The sequence below is a fragment of the Bombina bombina genome, chromosome 1 (assembly GCF_027579735.1).
Source record: "Bombina bombina isolate aBomBom1 chromosome 1, aBomBom1.pri, whole genome shotgun sequence".
In the NCBI taxonomy this organism is placed as follows: Eukaryota; Metazoa; Chordata; class Amphibia; order Anura; family Bombinatoridae; genus Bombina; species Bombina bombina.
In genome coordinates, this window is record NC_069499.1 from 341,224,487 (window position 1) to 341,239,387 (window position 14,901).

The following is a 14,901-nucleotide window of genomic DNA, read 5'->3' on the forward strand; positions in this document are numbered from 1 at the left end:
GTGTGCAGTGAAGACCAAGTCGCTGCCCTACATATCTGATCAACAGAAGCCTCGTTCTTGAAGGCCCATGTGGAAGCCACAGCCCTAGTGGAATGAGCTGTGATTCTTTCGGGAGGCTGCCGTCCGGCAGTCTCGTAAGCCAATCTGATGATGCTTTTAATCCAAAAAGAGAGAGAGGTAGAAGTTGCTTTTTGACCTCTCCTTTTACCTGAATAAACAACAAACAAGGAAGATGTTTGTCTAAAATCCTTTGTAGCATCTAAATAGAATTTTAGAGCGCGAACAACATCCAAATTGTGCGATGAATGCGCGCAAAAGGAACTATGTCCATCGCCGCCACCATCAACCCGATCACTTCCATGCACTGAGCTATGGAAGGAAGAGGAACGGAATGAAGTATCCGACAAGAGTCCAGAAGCTTTGTTTTTCTGGCCTCTGTTAGAAAGATCCTCATTTCTAAGGAGTCTATAATTGTTCCCAAGAAGGGAACCCTTGTTGACGGGGATAGAGAACTCTTTTCCACGTTCACTTTCCAGCCGTGAGATCTGAGAAAGGCCAGGACAATGTCCGTGTGAGCCTTTGCTTGAGGAAGGGACGACGCTTGAATCAGAATGTCGTCCAGGTAAGGTACTACTGCAATGCCCCTTGGTCTTAGCACCGCTAGAAGGGACCCTAGTACCTTTGTGAAAATCCTTGGAGCAGTGGCTAATCCGAAAGGAAGCGCCACGAACTGGTAATGTTTGTCCAGGAATGCAAACCTTAGGAACCGATGATGTTCCTTGTGGATAGGAATATGTAGATACGCATCCTTTAAATCCACCGTGGTCATAAATTGACCTTCCTGGATGGAAGGAAGGATAGTTCGAATGGTTTCCATCTTGAACGATGGGACCTTGAGAAATTTGTTTAAGATCTTGAGATCTAGGATTGGTCTGAACGTTCCCTCTTTTTTGGGAACTATGAACAGATTGGAGTAGAACCCCATCCCTTGTTCTCTTAATGGAACAGGATGAATTACTCCCATTTTTAACAGGTCTTCTACACAATGTAAGAACGCCTGTCTTTTTATGTGGTCTGAAGACAACTGCGACTTGTGGAACCTCCCCCTTGGGGGAAGTCCCTTGAATTCCAGAAGATAACCCTGGGAGACTATTTCTAGCGCCCAAGGATCCAGAACATCTCTTGCCCAAGCCTGAGCGAAGAGAGAGAGTCTGCCCCCCACCAGATCCGGTCCCGGATCGGGGGCCAATATTTCATGCTGTCTTGGTAGCAGTGGCAGGTTTCTTGGCCTGCTTTCCCTTGTTCCAGCCTTGCATTGGTCTCCAAGCCGGCTTGGCCTGAGAAGTATTACCCTCTTGCTTAGAGGACGTAGCACCTTGGGCTGGTCCGTTTTTACGAAAGGGACGAAAATTAGGTCTATTTTTTGCCTTGAAGGGCCGATCCTGAGGAAGGGCGTGGCCCTTACCCCCAGTGATATCAGAGATAATCTCTTTCAAGTCAGGACCAAACAGCGTTTTCCCCTTGAAAGGAATGTTTAGTAGCTTGTTCTTGGAAGACGCATCAGCCGACCAAGATTTCAACCAAAGCGCTCTGCGCGCCACAATAGCAAACCCAGAGTTCTTAGCCGCTAACTTAGCCAATTGCAAAGAGGCGTCTAGAGTGAAAGAATTAGCCAATTTGAGAGCATTGATTCTGTCCATAATCTCCTCATAAGGAGGAGAGTCACTATCGAGCACCTTAAGCAGTTCATCAAACCAGAAATATGCGGCTGTAGTGACAGGGACAATGCATGAAATGGGTTGTAGAAGGTAACCCTGCTGAACAAACATCTTTTTAAGCAAACCTTCTAATTTTTTATCCATAGGATCTTTGAAAGCACAACTATCCTCTATGGGAATAGTGGTGCGTTTGTTTAAAGTAGAAACCGCTCCCTCGACCTTGGGGACTGACTGCCATAAGTCCTTTCTGGGGTCGACCATAGGAAACAATTTTTTAAATATGGGGGGAGGGACGAAAGGAATACCGGGCCTTTCCCATTCTTTATTAACAATGTCCGCCACCCGCTTGGGTATAGGAAAAGCTTCTGGGAGCCCCGGCACCTCTAGGAACTTGTCCATTTTACATAGTTTCTCTGGGATGACTAAATTTTCACAATCATCCAGAGTGGATAATACCTCCTTAAGCAAAATGCGGAGATGTTCCAATTTAAATTTAAATGTAATCACATCAGATTCAGCCTGCTGAGAAATGTTCCCTAAATCAGTAATTTCTCCCTCAGACAAAACCTCCCTGGCCCCCTCAGATTGGGTTAGGGGCCCTTCAGAGATATTAATATCAGCGTCGTCATGCTCTTCAGTAACTAAAACAGAGCAGCCACGCTTACGCTGACAAGGGTTCATTTTGGCTAAAATGTTTTTGACAGAATTATCCATTACAGCCGTTAATTGTTGCATAGTAAGGAGTATTGGCGCGCTAGATGTACTAGGGGCCTCCTGAGTGGGCAAGACTCGTGTAGACGAAGGAGGGAATGATGCAGTACCATGCTTACTCCCCTCACTTGAGGAATCATCTTGGGCATCATTGTCATTATCACATAAATCACATTTATTTAAATGAATAGGAATTCTGGCTTCCCCACATTCAGAACACAGTCTATCTGGTAGTTCAGACATGTTAAACAGGCATAAACTTGATCAGAAAGTACAAAAAACGTTTTAAAATAAAACCGTTACTGTCACTTTAAATTTTAAACTGAACACACTTTATTACTGCAATTGCGAAAAAACATGAAGGAATTGTTCAAAATTCACCAAATTTTCACCACAGCGTCTTAAAGCCTTGAAAATATTGCACACCAATTTTGGAAGCTTTAACCCTTAAAATAACGGAACCGGAGCCGTTTTAAGCTTTAAACCCCTTTACAGTCCCTGGTATCTGCTTTGCTGAGACCCAACCAAACCCAAAGGGGAATACGATACCAAATGACGCCTTCAGAAGTCTTTTATAAGTATCAGAGCTCCTCTCACATGCGACTGCATGCCATGCCTCTCAAAAACAAGTGCGCAACACCGGCGCGAAAATGAGACTCTGCCTATGCTTTGGGAAAGCCCCTAAAGAATAAGGTGTCTAAAACAGTGCCTGCCGATATTATTAAATCAAAATACCCAGAATAAATGATTCCTCAAGGCTAAATAAGTGTTAATATCAATCGATTTAGCCCAAAAAAAGTCTACAGTTTAAATAAGCCCTTGTGAAGCCCTTATTTACAATCGTAATAAACATGGCTTACCGGATCCCATAGGGAAAATGACAGCTTCCAGCATTACATCGTCTTGTTAGAATGTGTCATACCTCAAGCAGCAAGAGACTGCAAACTGTTCCCCCAACTGAAGTTAATTGCTCTCAACAGTCCTGTGTGGAACAGCCATGGATTTTAGTTACGGTTGCTAAAATCATTTTCCTCATACAAACAGAATTCTTCATCTCTTTTCTGTTTCTGAGTAAATAGTACGTACCAGCACTATTTGAAAATAACAAACTCTTGATTGAATAATGAAAAACTACAGTTAAACACTAAAAAACTCTAAGCCATCTCCGTGGAGATGTTGCCTGTACAACGGCAAAGAGAATGACTGGGGTAGGCGGAGCCTAGGAGGGATCATGTGACCAGCTTTGCTGGGCTCTTTGCCATTTCCTGTTGGGGAAGAGAATATCCCACAAGTAAGGATGACGCCGTGGACCGGACACACCTATGTTGGAGAAATAATGCCCAAAATTTTTTATCACCAAGTACCTCAGAGAAAAACGATTAACATGCCAGAAAAACGTTTTAAAATAAAATTATGAAATGATACTAATAAGCCTGCTGCTAGTCGCTTTCACTGCAGTGGGGACTTAAATATAAGTTAAATGTATACAGTATTTTCTTAGTGAAGTTCCATTCCCCAGAAATACCTCAGTGTAACATACATACATATCAGCCTAATACCAGTCGCTACTACTGCATTTAAGGCTGCACTTACATTCTATGGGTATTAGCAGTATTTTCTTAGTCAATTCCATTCCTAGAAAATAATATACTGCAACATACCTCCTTGCAGGTGAACCCTGCCCGCTGTCCCCTGTTCTGAAGTTACCTCACTCCTAAGAATGGCCGAGAACAGCAAATGGATCTTAGTTACGACCGCTAAGATCATACATAAACTCAGGTAGATTCTTCTTCTAATGCTGCCTGAGAAAAAACAACACACTCCGGTGCTGTTTAAAATAAACTTTTGATTGAAGATATAAAAACTAATTTTAATAACCACAGTCCTCTCACACGTCCTATTAGTTAGGTGCAAGAGAATGACTGGGTATGACGTAGAGGGGAGGAGCTATATAGCAGCTTTGCTTGGGTGATCCTCTTGCACTTCCTGTTAGGGAGGAGATATAATCCCATAAGTAATGGATGACCCGTGGACTGACTACACTTAACAGGAGAAATAAAAATAATATACCAAGGGGTTGATCCCTCACTGTTATAGGGCATATCCCTCATGGTATCCAGTCCAGTTTAAGTGTCCCCAAAAGCCACTCTCCTTAGCCCCAGTGCTTGCAATAAAACATGCTGTCAGAAAATCCTCCTAATTCTTATATAGGAGATACAGTATATGTCCCAGTAAAGTGCTACTTTCTCTATCCTGAGTTATTTCTGTGTGCTTCAGACCCAGAATAAAAAGTTAGCACTTACCTTGATATTCTGCCCGACAGCAGGGCACCTCAGCAGGTTTAGGAGGTCCTCTCCCTCCCATAACCCTGTGGAAAACCATAAAGCCCGAGTTAATGTTGCTTAGGCTATCAGGATAAGGGCAGCATAAATGTATAGGAGGCGCAGTGAGAATTATGTCCCACCAGTTCCTATTGCTCTAAAGCCGCCAATAGCTCTACTATAGGGACTGATATGGACTATGGCTACACCCTAGAACAAAGCAGTACACTCTGGCACTACTTTAAAAATAATAAACTCTTGATTGAAGAATCTATACTAACACCTCACTTTACCTCTTCCTATCACTAACGTAGGCAAAGAGAATGACTGGAGTGGGAGGGAGGGAAGGAGCTATATATATAGCAGCTCTGCTGTGGTGCTCTTTGCCTCCTTCTGCTGACCAGGAGGTGAATATCCCACAAGGATAATAATCCGTGGACTCATCGTGTCTTTAAAAAGAAATTTATATTCCTCTGAGCTCTCTCAGCCTATTTGCTTAGCAGACTGAATATATGTGCTAAATAAGACAGCACAAAGCTGGCCAATGGTATTCTTAAAGATGCCGCCAAACATAACTAACCTCAAAAAGCTTTTAACCTAGTACTAAGAAAGTTATCCGTAGAAGGTTTCAAGCATGTCCTGGAGTAAAAGCCATATAAGTACACAGGTAGTTTCCTGCACTAACTATCCAAAAAGAATATCTTTATGCCTTTTAAATAATATAATAATAATGCTGAGTTCTCCAATACGTCCCTCATGACAAAATCAGTACTGAAGAGGGGAACTCCGGGGTCCTAACCAGGAAACCCTACCTCCAGCAAAGAAAAGACTGATTACCATAGAGGTAGGTTTTATATAGAGCTCTGAGGTTTAGGAAACTGCTTCCTAATAGTGGCAGGAAAAGTATTTCCCATGAGTAATGGATCGTGGACTCATATCACCTATATGAAAGAAGAAGATAAAAAAAGAAAAAAAAAAAAAGAAAACAAATTTGACGGCAAAAAATTGCTTACCTCTCTGAGAATATGCTGCCAGCTGAATAGTCCTTTGGCGTCATTTTACTGCCATAAAAGGAGGATGACTGCAATTGTGTTAACCCTATAACAAAAGTAGAATTTTACGGCAAACAGAAACTTTGAAGGGATAATGTACCCAGCAAAGGGGCTGAGGAGAGTTTGTTTATTCAAAGATGCTTCAGAAAAGAAAATGGATTCCATCTACTTCATCTTGCTTACATAGCTTTTCTATAACCATTACTGTAGTATTAAAAAATAATTCAGCATAGGTGGTAGTTTCAAAAAGCAAAATCAGCTATTTTAAATGAAAAACTATAAGAACTATATGTAAAAATAGCAGGCAACATGGATCACTGGAAATACATTACTTACAGTAGTGTCCCTTTTTTACATCAGGAGAAATTAAAGGGGAGAAGATTTACAGTACAATGTCACTAAGTAGGATTTACATGAGATTTCTTTGTAAAAAGAATGCTGAGTGAAAATAACAAACATGAAGACATGCATCAAGCGTATAAATAAGACTGAACAACTACCTTGTCGGTTCTCCTCCGACTGTTTCAAATTTATCTGTTTCTCACGGCTGCTGTTCAGAAATTTACGTGCTGGATCTGAAAATGCCTTGCTGATGCTTAAAAAAAAAAAAAACAGTTAAAGGGATAGGAAAGTCAAAATTAAACATGCACGATTCAGATAGAGCATGTAATTTTAAGACACTTAAATTCACTTCTATTTTCAAATGCGCTTTGTTCTCGGTGTTCTTGTTGAAAATGAATACACACATATCCTACACTAATGGTACCTAGTTGCTGGTGTGCCTGCACACATTTATCTCTTGTGATTGGCTAACAAGATTTGTTCAGTTGGCGGCCAATGTTCCTTCAGCAAAGGATAATAAGATAATAAAGCAAATTTGGTAACAAAGTAAATTGTAAAGTTGATTAAAATTGTATGTTTTAAAGAAATCACTAAAGAAAATTTTGGGCTTTCCATATATACTAGATTTTTCTTTGCATACATGTTTTGTAGATGATCCATTTATATAGCCCATACAGGTTTTGTTGTTTGTTTTTTTATAAATGGAATGCTTTGCTTATTTTTAAATAACATTGCTCTGATTTTCAGACTCCTAACCAACTTTTAGGAGAATACCGACGTATACTTACTCCAGCTCGCTTCTGTTTGTGTAAAAGGTCTTTTCATATGCAAAGGGAGGGGGGAGTGTCTGCTATTTTCCCCTTGCAGTGGGTATTCCAGTAACCTTTTAAACAGAGCTAAACTGGAAGCTTCTAAGTAAGTTTTTAAATCGTTTTATACTGGATTTTTATATCAGTATCTGTGCATATTATTCTTTATATTAGTGTATTACATGCAGTTAAATGAAAATTGGTGTATACTGTCCCTTTAAGTTTCTGATAATCATTTAACTCACCAAAATATAAATGACATGTAAACAGTTTATATTAAACAGTGCAAGTATGAAAGTTCATGTAAATGGTTTTAAGATGAATCATGCAAACACGACATACACATGCTTTATGGATTTTATAACCCTATGCTTTAATAATTTGCTACCTTAAAAGTTTGTAAAACTACATTAATTTTTAATTTATTGATAGTAAATATAATTTAACTAAAGATAAATCCCCAAACTAGATTTTCCTTGGCATAAATGTTTTGTAGATGATCCATTTATATAGCCCATCTGGTAGTTTTTTAATAAAAAACAGAATTTATGTTTACCTGATAAATTTCTTTCTCCAACGGTGTGTCCGGTCCACGGCGTCATCCTTACTTGTGGGATATTCTCCTCCCCAACAGGAAATGGCAAAGAGCCCAGCAAAGCTGGTCACATGATCCCTCCTAGGCTCCGCCTACCCCAGTCATTCGACCGACGTTAAGGAGGAATAATAGCATAGGAGAAACCATATGGTACCGTGGTGACTGTAGTTAAAGAAAATAAATTATCAGACCTGATTAAAAAACCAGGGCGGGCCGTGGACCGGACACACCGTTGGAGAAAGAAATTTATCAGGTAAACATAAATTCTGTTTTCTCCAACATAGGTGTGTCCGGTCCACGGCGTCATCCTTACTTGTGGGAACCAATACCAAAGCTTTAGGACACGGATGAAGGGAGGGAGCAAATCAGGTCACCTAAATGGAAGGCACCACGGCTTGCAAAACCTTTCTCCCAAAAATAGCCTCAGAAGAAGCAAAAGTATCAAACTTGTAAAATTTGGTAAAAGTGTGCAGTGAAGACCAAGTCGCTGCCCTACATATCTGATCAACAGAAGCCTCGTTCTTGAAGGCCCATGTGGAAGCCACAGCCCTAGTGGAATGAGCCGTGATTCTTTCGGGAGGCTGCCGTCCGGCAGTCTCGTAAGCCAATCTGATGATGCTTTTAATCCAAAAAGAGAGAGAGGTAGAAGTTGCTTTTTGACCTCTCCTTTTACCTGAATAAACAACAAACAGGGAAGATGTTTGTCTAAAATCCTTTGTAGCATCTAAATAGAATTTTAGAGCGCGAACAACATCCAAATTGTGCAACAAGCGTTCCTTCTTTGAAACTGGTTTCGGACACAGAGAAGGTACGATAATCTCCTGGTTAATGTTTTTGTTAGAAACAACTTTTGGAAGAAAACCAGGTTTAGTACGTAAAACCACCTTATCTGCATGGAACACCAGATAAGGAGGAGAACACTGCAGAGCAGATAATTCTGAAACTCTTCTAGCAGAAGAAATTGCAACTAAAAACAAAACTTTCCAAGATAATAACTTAATATCAACGGAATGTAAGGGTTCAAACGGAACCCCCTGAAGAACTGAAAGAACTAAATTGAGACTCCAAGGAGGAGTCAAAGGTTTGTAAACAGGCTTGATTCTAACCAGAGCCTGAACAAAGGCTTGAACATCTGGCACAGCTGCCAGTTTTTTGTGAAGTAACACCGACAAGGCAGAAATCTGTCCCTTCAGGGAACTTGCCGATAATCCTTTTTCCAATCCTTCTTGAAGGAAGGATAGAATCCTAGGAATCTTAACCTTGTCCCAAGGGAATCCTTTAGATTCACACCAACAGATATATTTTTTCCAAATTTTGTGGTAAATCTTTCTAGTTACAGGCTTTCTGGCCTGAACAAGAGTATCGATAACAGAATCTGAGAAACCTCGCTTCGATAAAGTCAAGCGTTCAATCTCCAAGCAGTCAGCTGGAGTGAAACCAGATTCGGATGTTCGAACGGACCCTGAACAAGAAGGTCTCGTCTCAAAGGTAGCTTCCAAGGTGGAGCCGATGACATATTCACCAGATCTGCATACCAAGTCCTGCGTGGCCACGCAGGAGCTATCAAGATCACCGACGCCCTCTCCTGATTGATCCTGGCTACCAGCCTGGGGATGAGAGGAAACGGCGGGAACACATAAGCTAGTTTGAAGGTCCAAGGTGCTACTAGTGCATCCACTAGAGCCGCCTTGGGATCCCTGGATCTGGACCCGTAGCAAGGAACTTTGAAGTTCTGACGAGAGGCCATCAGATCCATGTCTGGAATGCCCCAAAGTTGAGTGACTTGGGCAAAGATTTCCGGATGGAGTTCCCACTCCCCCGGATGCAATGTCTGACGACTCAGAAAATCCGCTTCCCAATTTTCCACTCCCGGGATGTGGATAGCAGACAGGTGGCAGGAGTGAGACTCCGCCCATAGAATGATCTTGGTCACTTCTTCCATCGCTAGGGAACTCCTTGTTCCCCCCTGATGGTTGATGTACGCAACAGTCGTCATGTTGTCTGATTGAAACCGTATGAACTTGGTCCTCGCTAGCTGAGGCCAAGCCTTGAGAGCATTGAATATCGCTCTCAGTTCCAGAATATTTATCGGTAGAAGAGATTCTTCCCGAGACCAAAGACCCTGAGCTTTCAGGGATCCCCAGACCGCGCCCCAGCCCATCAGACTGGCGTCGGTCGTGACAATGACCCACTCTGGTCTGTGGAATGTCATCCCTCGTGACAGGTTGTCCAGGGACAGCCACCAACGGAGTGAGTCTCTGGTCCTCTGATTTACTTGTATCTTTGGAGACAAGTCTGTATAGTCCCCATTCCACTGACTGAGCATGCACAGTTGTAACGGTCTTAGATGAATGCGCGCAAAAGGAACTATGTCCATTGCCGCTACCATCAACCCGATCACTTCCATGCACTGAGCTACGGAAGGAAGGGGAACGGAATGAAGTATTCGACAAGAGTCCAGGAGCTTTGTCTTTCTGGCCTCTGTTAGAAAAATCCTCATTTCTGAGGAGTCTATAATTGTTCCCAAGAAGGGAACCCTTGTTGACGGGGATAGAGAACTCTTTTCCACGTTCACTTTCCAGCCGTGCGATCTGAGAAAGGCCAGGACGATGTCCGTGTGAGCCTTTGCTCGAGGGAGGGACGACGCTTGAATCAGAATGTCGTCCAGGTAAGGTACTACTGCAATGCCCCTTGGTCTTAGCACAGCTAGAAGGGACCCTAGTACCTTTGTGAAAATCCTTGGAGCAGTGGCTAATCCGAAAGGAAGCGCCACGAACTGGTAATGTTTGTCCAGGAATGCAAACCTTAGGAACCGATGATGTTCCTTGTGGATAGGAATATGTAGATACGCATCCTTTAAATCCACCGTGGTCATGAATTGACCTTCCTGGATGGAAGGAAGGATAGTTCGAATGGTTTCCATCTTGAAAGATGGGACCTTGAGAAATTTGTTTAAGATCTTGAGATCTAGGATTGGTCTGAATGTTCCCTCTTTTTTGGGAACTATGAACAGATTGGAGTAGAACCCCATCCCTTGTTCTCTCAATGGAACAGGATGAATCACTCCCATTTTTAACAGGTCTTCTACGCAAAGTAAGAACGCCTGTCTTTTTATGTGGTCTGAAGACAACTGAGACCTGTGGAACCTTCCCCTTGGGGGAAGTCCCTTGAATTCCAGAAGATAACCCTGGGAGACTATTTCTAGCGCCCAAGGATCCAGAACATCTCTTGCCCAAGCCTGAGCGAAGAGAGAGAGTCTGCCCCCCACCAGATCCGGTCCCGGATCGGGGGCCGATATTTCATGCTGTCTTGGTAGCAGTGGCAGGTTTCTTTGCCTGCTTTCCCTTGTTCCAGCCTTGCATTGGTCTCCAAGCTGGCTTGGCCTGAGAAGTATTACCTTCTTGCTTAGAGGACGTAGCACCTTGGGCTGGTCCGTTTTTACGAAAGGGACGAAAATTAGGTCTATTTTTTGCCTTGAAAGGCCGATCCTGAGGAAGGGCATGGCCCTTACCCCCAGTGATATCAGAGATAATCTCTTTCAAGTCAGGACCAAACAGCGTTTTCCCCTTGAAAGGAATGTTTAGTAGCTTGTTCTTGGAAGACGCATCAGCCGACCAAGATTTCAACCAAAGCGCTCTGCGCGCCACAATAGCAAACCCAGAGTTCTTAGCCGCTAACTTAGCCAATTGCAAAGAGGCGTCTAGAGTGAAAGAATTAGCCAATTTGAGAGCATTGACTCTGTCCATAATCTCCTCATAAGGAGGCGAGTCACTATCGAGCACCTTAATCAGTTCATCAAACCAGAAATATGCGGCTGTAGTGACAGGGACAATGCATGAAATGGGTTGTAGAAGGTAACCCTGCTGAACAAACATCTTTTTAAGCAAACCTTCTAATTTTTTATCCATAGGATCTTTGAAAGCACAACTATCCTCTATGGGAATAGTGGTGCGTTTGTTTAAAGTAGAAACCGCTCCCTCGACCTTGGGGACTGACTGCCATAAGTCCTTTCTGGGGTCGACCATAGGAAACAATTTTTTAAATATGGGGGGAGGGACGAAAGGAATACCGGGCCTTTCCCATTCTTTATTAACAATGTCCGCCACCCGCTTGGGTATAGGAAAAGCTTCTGGGAGCCCCGGCACCTCTAGGAACTTGTCCATTTTACATAGTTTCTCTGGGATGACCAAATTTTCACAATCATCCAGAGTGGATAATACCTCCTTAAGCAAAATGCGGAGATGTTCCAATTTAAATTTAAAAGTAATCACATCAGATTCAGCCTGCTGAGAAATATTCCCTAAATCAGTAATTTCTCCCTCAGACAAAACCTCCCTGGCCCCCTCAGATTGGGTTAGGGGCCCTTCAGAGATATTAATATCAGCGTCGTCATGCTCTTCAGTAACTAAAACAGAGCATCCACGCTTACGCTGACAAGGGTTCATTTTGGCTAAAATGTTTTTGACAGAATTATCCATTACAGCCGTTAATTGTTGCATAGTAAGGAGTATTGGCGCGCTAGATGTACTAGGGGCCTCCTGAGTGGGCAAGACTCGTGTAGACGAAGGAGGGAATGATGCAGTACCATGCTTACTCCCCTCACTTGAGGAATCATCTTGGGCATCATTGTCATTATCACATAAATCACATTTATTTAAATGAATAGGAATTCTGGCTTCCCCACATTCAGAACACAGTCTATCTGGTAGTTCAGACATGTTAAACAGGCATAAACTTGATAAGAAAGTACAAAAAACGTTTTGAAATAAAACCGTTACTGTCACTTTAAATTTTAAACTGAACACACTTTATTACTGCAATTGCGAAAAAACATGAAGGAATTGTTCAAAATTCACCAAACTTTCACCACAGTGTCTTAAAGCCTTGAAAATATTGCACACCAAATTTGGAAGCTTTAACCCTTAAAATAACGGAACCGGAGCCGTTTTAAGCTTTAACCCCTTTACAGTCCCTGGTATCTGCTTTGCTGAGACCCAACCAAACCCAAGGGGAATACGATACCAAATGATGCCTTCAGAAGTCTTTTATAAGTATCAGAGCTCCTCTCACATGCGACTGCATGCCATGCCTCTCAAAAACAAGTGCGCAACACCGGCGCGAAAATGAGACTCTGCCTATGCTTTGGGAAAGCCCCTAAAGAATAAGGTGTCTAAAACAGTGCCTGCCGATATTATTATATCAAAATACCCAGAATAAATGATTCCTCAAGGCTAAATAAGTGTTAATATCAATCGATTTAGCCCAAAAAATGTCTACAGTCTAAATAAGCCCTTGTGAAGCCCTTATTTACAATCGTAATAAACATGGCTTACCGGATCCCATAGGGAAAATGACAGCTTCCAGCATTACATCGTCTTGTTAGAATGTGTCATACCTCAAGCAGCAAGGACTGCAAACTGTTCCCCCAACTGAAGTTAATGCTCTCAACAGTCCTGTGTGGAACAGCCATGGATTTTAGTTACGGTTGCTAAAATCATTTTCCTCATACAAACAGAATTCTTCATCTCTTTTCTGTTTCTGAGTAAATAGTACGTACCAGCACTATTTGAAAATAACAAACTCTTGATTGAATAATGAAAAACTACAGTTAAACACTAAAAAACTCTAAGCCATCTCCGTGGAGATGTTGCCTGTACAACGGCAAAGAGAATGACTGGGGTAGGCGGAGCCTAGGAGGGATCATGTGACCAGCTTTGCTGGGCTCTTTGCCATTTCCTGTTGGGGAGGAGAATATCCCACAAGTAAGGATGACGCCGTGGACCGGACACACCTATGTTGGAGAAAAAATGTATAGTTTTGCTAAATTATTATTTTTATTTTATTAAGAACATTGTAAAGATTTTCAGACTCCTAGCCAAGCCCCACAGTGCCAGACTCCTGCAGGCTCCTGTTTATGTTATCTGTCTTTTCATATGCAGGGAAGGGGGGAGTGTCTGCTATTTTTGCTTATCCAACCCCTTTCAGTGGGTGTCCCAGACTACCTCATCAACAGTGCTAAACTGGGAGCTTCTAAGTAAGTTTTTAAAAAGGTTTTATACTGGATTTTTAGATCAGTATCTATGCATATTCTACTTTATAGTAGTATCTATTACATGGTTATATGAAAACTGGTGTATACTGTCTCTTTAAAAAAATGCAGAGAACACATACATGTGTACTTTACAACTGACAAAACAATAGGAATTATATATAGGTTCAGCATGCCACTTTTCTACACAAAGAAATGGCCTCTGCTTAATTAGTAGAATAGCTAAAATATTTTAGCAATTTACTTGTGTCACAAAGACAAGCAATAAAAGCCAACATAAAACCATTATATGAAAGCTTTTTGTCACAACATACATTGATGAATCATTCTCTTTAGGGTAATCTTCATTTATTTCTGGGCTTGGAGTCTGCATTCGTTTCCTTTTTTCACTCCTGCGAGTGAAAAACATAATTTAAGTTGAACTATGTTAGCCCTAAATTTTAAACACACCTCATTGCACCACCATTTTGTGCACAAACTAGATAAAATTTGAGTCTAAATTGATATTTGCCAAAGCTGGGGTAACAAGTTGATCGATTTCTTGCTACATTACATTTTTAAATATTGAAAAAAATTGAGAAAAAGGAAGCACACTTCTTGGCTTGCCTAATTTGTCAGCCAATTTCCAAAACTTATACCATTTATTCCCAGTGCTACATAGATTAATTGTGAAACAAAAATATGTATTTTAAAAAAAATGATAATCCTAGATCGTTCTTTAAGGGATAGAAAGGTCAAAATTGAAATACACATGGATGCATTTCAATTTGAAATAAAAGCATTTTGCAATATACTTATTTTAGAAAAAATTATTCTAATAAAAAGCCATTACCGTTTGTCAGCAGCATACACCCATATCCTGTGAGGGTCCGCGCACCAGTATTCAAACACCATGCCTGCTCAGAGAGCTGGTGGTGGTGTGCATAGCTTCTGAAGATGTAATTTGTGTCATAAAAGCTAATGCTGACTTTTTGAGAAGTGGTTATTGAATACTGGTGCATGGGCACTCACAGGATATGCACATATGCCAAAGATAAACAGTAATAACTTTTACTTAAAACATTTTTGATGTTAGTATATACACAAACAAACGAAAAAAATGTATGCTTACCTGATAAATTTATTTCTTTTTTGACACGATGAGTCCGTCTTATGAAAAACAGGGCGTGCCGTGGACTCATCGTGTCAAAAAAGAAATAAATTTATCAGGTAAGCATACATTTTCTTTTCTTTTTAATGACACAATGAGTCCACGGATCATCTTAATTACTGTTGGGAATAAATACCCAAGCTAGAGTACACAG

At 41.4% G+C, this 14,901-nt stretch overlaps 1 protein-coding gene across 1 annotated transcript in view; it reads right to left on the reverse strand.

The window, feature by feature from the left end:
• Window positions 1–14,491, reverse strand: part of USP37 (ubiquitin specific peptidase 37) — a 343,747-nt gene extending 329,256 nt beyond the window's left edge. The window contains exons 1-4 of the mRNA XM_053712385.1: window positions 14,430–14,491; window positions 13,912–13,989; window positions 6,303–6,397; window positions 5,764–5,848 (exon numbers count right to left, since the gene is read on the reverse strand). Of these exons, the coding sequence (XP_053568360.1) occupies window positions 5,764–5,848; window positions 6,303–6,397; window positions 13,912–13,989; window positions 14,430–14,491 (320 nt within the window). The remainder of the gene's footprint in view (window positions 1–5,763; window positions 5,849–6,302; window positions 6,398–13,911; window positions 13,990–14,429) is intronic.
• Window positions 14,492–14,901: the final 410 nt, after the last annotated feature.